The following is a 6929-nucleotide window of genomic DNA, read 5'->3' as shown; positions in this document are numbered from 1 at the left end:
TATTTAAGAAATATCGTATAGAAAAAAAAATTATATTATTGATCGAATTAATATATTTGGCTCTTAAACAATTTTGTAAAACTTTTTTTGTTAATTACATAATTTTTTTGCTAATGAACTGATCTCATTTTTAAAAATATTTTAGGGCAAAAAATTATTTATCGCATAAAAACCTAACATTTAGGCCGAAGAATCTCATGTCTACTATTTGGTAACAATGAAACTATGTCAGCTCGGTTTTATATCATAATTTAGCAATTTAAAAGTTAATTATGGTTATAAGAACTTTACGTTTACGTGCCAATCCTATCTATTTTCGATAGTTTTCTCCTTTTTGTGTCATTTTGGTTGTTGCTCGATATAAATATTGATTTTTGAGTTTATTCTCATTTTTTCTTTTATTTTGGCATGAGATTTAGAAAATGTTTAAGATTCAAAATTATTAAAGAGATACATACTTAGGTTAAGATCTGCGCCTTGTGCAGAATAAATACTTATTTTATATTTTTCTGCATATTATGAAATAATAAAATAATAATTATATTAAATAACTAAGAAATCAGTTACAATTATGTAATAAATTGACTTGCACATATAAATCAAATAACTGCTCTTGTTTATTCACAATCATTTTAGAATAAATAAATCAAAACAATCAATCTTATATATCATATATGATATATAATTAAATTTAAAAGATATGAAGTATATATATATTAACATAAACACATATTAAAATAAAATTATTCATTTATATGATTTTATTATCATTGTATCTTATTATAGAATATAATTTAAACATTGATCACAAAAGTTTATATGAGACTTTTAACAGTTTTACTAATTTATACTCGTTTTGAAAAATTCAAAATACAACATATACAAGAAAATCTAAATTTTAATATATAATTAATGTAATTGTGTAATTTATTTTAATAGTAAAGAATTAAACAAAAATGATAGAAAGCATACAGATTATTAGCAAATCTTCATTATTTAAAATCATTAATTACTATATATATCATAATCACATTAGATAATTCCGTAGGTTTTATTTAAGGAAATAATATATAATAAATAGTCAGCTTTCTTTAGTTAATATCATATGATATCATATAGTTGGTATTAAATGTTTCTAGTGAGATATAAAAATCGAATTGGATCAACATGTTTTTCATTTTTAATGTGAGACTGACACGTATAACTAATTAACTACCTAATTGATTGATACATAAGCAATGAGTCTTTTTTAGTTATTACAAAATTGAGGTTACATCTTTTTAAATGTTTCTCGATTAATATATAGGGGATATGACGTGGAGAGAGAATAAAAAAGGTATATGCTGTGGATAGAGAATAATAAAAAACGTTTTATAATCTTTTTACAACTGATATTTGACAAAATATTACGGGGCAGTCTATTTTTAGGATATAAAAATATATAGCGGAGATATTATTTAAGACATCATTCCTATAAACCTATCATAGGATTGCTAAATTTTAGGGTTTATCTAATCTTTTATTGCGTAAATGTAGTATAACAATTGTAGATACCAAATCTGTATAGGAAGAATATTTTAATAACTAAAATTTAAAACAGTGATGTTATATTCGACATTAATTATTTCCTGTGAAAATGAATATTATTGTAAATGAAGTGTTTGGGAAATACTTCTGTCATTATTACTGTCGACCAGAAGGTCCATATATATACAAGGTATTAGACCGTCATAAGGTCATGTTTATCCTAACAAGATAAGGATAAGGATAAATACTATGTTACTGATATACATGGAATATATACTAGATAAACACATAGTCTCTGGTTGTCTTTATCATGTCCCGGATTGGGCCTGCAGTACGGGCTGGTCCATGGTCGATCATCATTTGGTTTATAACACTCCCCCTTGATCGACACATCCGGTACAGGTTCGTTGCATGCTTAATGTTGACTCATTAAAACCTCTCCTGAAAAACCCCAAAACTAATGTGGCAAAATGGGAAAGCAAGGACAGGAAAAAGAGTACAACACATGAACTCCCCCAGATGAATGCATCACTGTAGTAGACGCATTCCCATCTGGTATCCGAGTCTTCTTGAACGTTGAAGTTGCCTATGACTTGGTGAAGATGATCAGCTGGATTCTCCTTGAATGAACTTGTAAGTCTTGGATGAACTGATGGTGCTTCAAACGGTGCTCGGATGGACTTTATAATCTGCAATAAAACTTTACTTGCAGGTCCTTTTTCATGTCCCACGGATTCTCTTTGGTTATATGGCTTTCCCAAAACGTGGACATTCAATATATATTGAGTCATAGACCCAGAACACATACGAACAACTTTACTTCATATCTTTCGTTCATTCGGACTTATATCTCTTCGTATGTGCCAATGGCTTTATCCATTGTAACCAATCATTCTTTATTTTCTTTTGTCGATCCATGTTGAGCTATAGACCTTGTCTATATTCGTTCATAATCATGAGTGTCTAAGGTCATACCATCAATAATTATTTGCTGCAATGAAACTCATCACACAATGAATTCGCAGTCATACACTCATGTCCTTTGTACATGGTTATCGATCTTTTCTTGCTTTAGCAATGCTTATAATCATTAAGCCACGACCAGACATCCTTCTGGTCACTATCCTGGTTTATGGTTCTCACTTAGGCGTGCTGACACACACACACACACGGCTATGATTTTTCTACAGACTTTCCATATGTAAAACATAGCCTGTTTAATCAATCGATAACTTGTATCATTGAACCTTTGAACCATTAAACTTTTTTCTCTCAGTTGGTCTTTATTATGATCACAAGGAATTATAATATTTTCTGTATGGACTGACTGCACTAAGTAAATACTTAGTCTTTCATATTACTTACAGCTGCTGTATATTACAATCCATAAACAACTTAGGAACAAAGCTTGTTCTATGAGAATTTCTTTCTCATATTTCTATGGTACGTTGATACCTTTATCCAGTGATCCATTTGCTGCTTACTACACCATTATTTCTTTAGTAAATATCCAGACAAAATCAAACTTGATTTTCTGTAGTAGCATCCACCATATAGGAGCATATCTCTTTATAAATTGTTTCTTGGTCCTTGTGAGTATCCTTGTGTAATCAAGCTATACTTGAACGTTATTTAGAAGGAACATGGACACACTATACCATGTGGTCATGTCCTTTAATCTCACGAAATTTCTTATCTCACAAGATCCATTCACTGGTTTCTTTCTTAGATGGCTTTTCTGTATGTACATGGTTACTACGCCCATCTGTCTTATAATTACTTTGAATTCTTTGAACACCCCACGTCCCTATATAGGTTTTATGAGTACTCTATGTGGGTTCATGATCCTCAGGTTATATCCTTCAAATCCCAAGTACTACAATCTTTTATGAGCTCTTATGTATGTAAATACATCTTTGGTGTTAACACTCTTTATCTTTAGTTTCATACTGTTCCAGACATGATCTAATTAGATTTTGAGATCTTATTATCCAAGACCTTTATACCTTGCAGTTTGGCGTCCCAAACTACATGGTCTGGTACCTTAGATGTGTGGTTGCGCAACCTTATTTCTCTGTCTGAACTGTGTTCTCTTATGAACTCGGATTTGTACGATTCTGAGCACCTTTCATTACTTTCCGAGGTTCCTTATTATTTGGAACTTATTTGTCTATCTCTAATAGACATTGTAGCAACTTGATTGTGTCTCTTAGACATCAAATTCGTGGTGCTTAAGCTGGTATGACATAGTCATTTTTTCTTTTCGGGTCAGTGTGTCTGGCATATATTTCTGCTAGCTTTTATATCTTTTGATCATATTCTTTTAGAACGTCTAGATCATAATCTTTGGTCTGAGGATCTTGCCAAGACAACTATGGTTGATACCATTATATTTCTCTTTTACTCTTTACTCTTTATCAGCCTGATAACTTTCTCCTTTCAAAGTTGGATAATCAGATTACTATCTTTTGTAATCTGTGTTCTTGGCCACTTGATTAAATCATCCATGTTTGGCACAAGATACATTATAGTTTCGTGGAGGAAGTCTTATTTATCTAATATATATTCCCAATCCTCATCTGAGGTTCCATCTTAAATGGCACACATATATGTGGTGGAATATTCGTATTTTCTTAAGATGGTTTGTGTATATGTCTGGTTTATGACCCTTAATCATTCAGAGGTGGGAATGTCTATGCTTACATGTATGGCCTGATGTAAATCAATATTTATATACATAATGTCCTTAAGCTTTAGGCTGGACGTGGGTGATGTACCATTAGTGAGAGCTTTAAAGCTTTCCAGCCGTGTATATTATGGTTGTAAACCATGGAATCCGAATTTATGATATGATCATGGACTGTGGGTTTTAGTCCTCTCTCCCCCTCATGAACATACTCATAATTTCGTAGTGCTTAGGACAGTGGAGCCTTAATTATTTTAGTGATTTTCCCTTTTGTGTACTTATAACACATTGTGAGATTTTATGGGACCACTTTTGTGCCTTAATTAATTTTTCATCATGTTTTGGATCAAGATGGCTAATCTGGTCATGCCATAAGTGTTTATTTCGTGGTGAACCATACTGGTTACCATGGTTTTATGCCTCTTTCATACTGATCCTTAGCATAGAATAAATCAGTAGAAAATATGGGTATAGGCATTCATAATGCTTTTAGGCGATTTTTCAAAAATCTGAAAGGAATCGTATTTTCTTTGCTCACTGGTTCAATGTAGAAAACATTGAAAATTGATTTATTCAATGGGTCTGAATAATGTCGTGTCTTTTGCCATTGCCAGTACCAATTAATTGATTTCAAGTGATTGTAGGAAGGTAAAGTTGAACCTATACAATCAAGATGAAGTTAAATCTATGCAAGAAATCAATCTATCAGTGAACTAGCTCATTAGTCTACACCCAACAATTGATTTTATGTGATTGCAGGAAGGTAAAGTTAAACCTATACAATCAAGGTAAAGTTAAACCATGCATGAAATCAACTATCAGTGGACTGATTATCCTTTTATTAAGGTTTTATTTGTTATTTAATCAAGAATCATCAAGCAAGACCAAGCAAGATAATATATAAAAACAAAATCGTTTTTATTATTTCAATAACATAAATGAATAACAAATAAATCAAATCAGATATGAAAACATAAAATCAGAATGTCGGAAAATTATTCAATGTATAATCCGACCTCATGGTCCATGAGTGTCCACTCGGAATCCTCCTCAGATCTCTTCTTATCAAATGTGGCTTTATTAGCTTCAGGGATTTTCATCTCACTGTCTAGTACTTCATAATATATCTCCATGATGTCATTAAACCGTCTGATGTTATCCATCCTTTTCTGCTTCTTTTGCTCAATGTCTAATAAATATGAGAACATGTCATAATAGGTGGTGAAACCTTTGGCCTGATGTGATAACAACACTTCCTCTGAATGGAATGTGTCACGAGTTTTGTTTAACAAATCCTCGTTTGTTACCAATTCACCACATAGTCTAAGACTATAGGTGATTCTCATAAGATCAGAGTGATAATTGTCCACGGATTCATAATCCTGGAACCTTAGAGCTTCCCATTTTTTCTTGGATTCGTGCAACAATGGCTCACAGAATCTAGAATTCAAAAATGACCAGAGATTATGAGGATCATTAACATATCCAAACTCGTCTCTTAGGTCCTCACAGAGATGGTGTCGCATAATCATTATGGCTCTGTGTCTTTCACACGCAAGGGTGTCATTGCCATACTTGATGCACTTCCCAAGTCCTCTAGACTTCAAGACGGCTGAAGTGTTTATAGCCCAATCAAGATAATTATCTCCAGAGAGATCAAGGGCTTTGTAATCTGAGGGTATGAAACTCGACATCTGAAATCATTATTCAAAACAGGTCTTAATCAAGTAATCTTTTTGAAATTTTTCATGCTTCATATCAATGCCACACACGGACCAAAAAAAAAAAATTTCTAAATGATGCATTTTCTTAAAACCATACGGTTTAAGGTGTGGATCAATGTATTTTTCAGATTTAAGGTCCTCTTATTTCAAACACAAGGTTTCAAGGCCTTTAGGGATTCTATCTTAGATGATCAGGAAAATGTTCCGTATTTTCTTCATCCCATTGGATCGAATCATTTAGTATAATGATTTTTTTTTTAGTTCAAATCAGATTTCTTGAAAACTATGAATGATCTATATCCCTAACAGTCGAGATTTCATGTTCAGTATGCAATATTAGTATGCAAACAATATGCAATCAAGCAAACCAATTCAATCATGAAATCAAGTTAGGGTTTTCGAAAAATATACCATATATTTTTTTTTTTTCGAAAAATAATCAAATCAGAAATTATTGTGACTTAAAAAAATAAATCAGGCAGATTTGATTTATTCAAGCAATTTATTATATAATTTTCGATTTAAAAATAAATATGTTTTCTCAGATATATATCTGATATTTCGATTTTAAATATTAAAAAAAAATATATATATATATTTTTTAATCCTAATCAAGTTCTAGTCGTTATCAATCATCAGGAAAACAAATTTTTCAGACAAGAACAGGAGGTAAAACCTCGGATTAATTTATGAAACCATGATCAGATTTTCAAAAAAAAATTATGTAACATGCAGTCCTTAACAGTTCTAGTTGATTCAGATCAGATAAGAACATTAAACAGGACAATAATGATAAGTTTAAGCAAGTAACAGTCGGTTTCTTTCAACATATAGCAGTCAGATTTAAAAAAAAAAATTGTTTAACTTTCAATCCTAAACAGTTCTAATGTGAAACTATCATCAGGAAAAGTTTTAAACAATTTTAAAATCAGTTTAAGATTAAGAACAGGTTCAAAACAAGTTCAGGTTCGAGATTTTAAAGAGTTTATGGT

The 6929-nt window shown here is 31.3% G+C and overlaps 1 protein-coding gene across 1 annotated transcript; it reads right to left on the bottom strand.

Moving 5' to 3' along the window:
- Nucleotides 1-5208: 5208 nt before the first annotated feature.
- On the bottom strand, nucleotides 5209-5907 carry LOC125599601. Its single transcript, XM_048772827.1, has one exon. It carries the CDS (start codon nucleotides 5905-5907, stop codon nucleotides 5209-5211), a length of 699 nt encoding a protein of 232 aa, XP_048628784.1.
- Between the last annotated feature and the right edge of the window lie 1022 nt (nucleotides 5908-6929).

The sequence above is a fragment of the Brassica napus genome, unplaced genomic scaffold (assembly GCF_020379485.1).
Source record: "Brassica napus cultivar Da-Ae unplaced genomic scaffold, Da-Ae ScsIHWf_1921;HRSCAF=2565, whole genome shotgun sequence".
Taxonomy (NCBI): domain Eukaryota; kingdom Viridiplantae; phylum Streptophyta; class Magnoliopsida; order Brassicales; family Brassicaceae; genus Brassica; species Brassica napus.
Note: the sequence above shows the minus strand (reverse complement) of the source record. Positions and strands in the feature narration are given on the sequence as shown.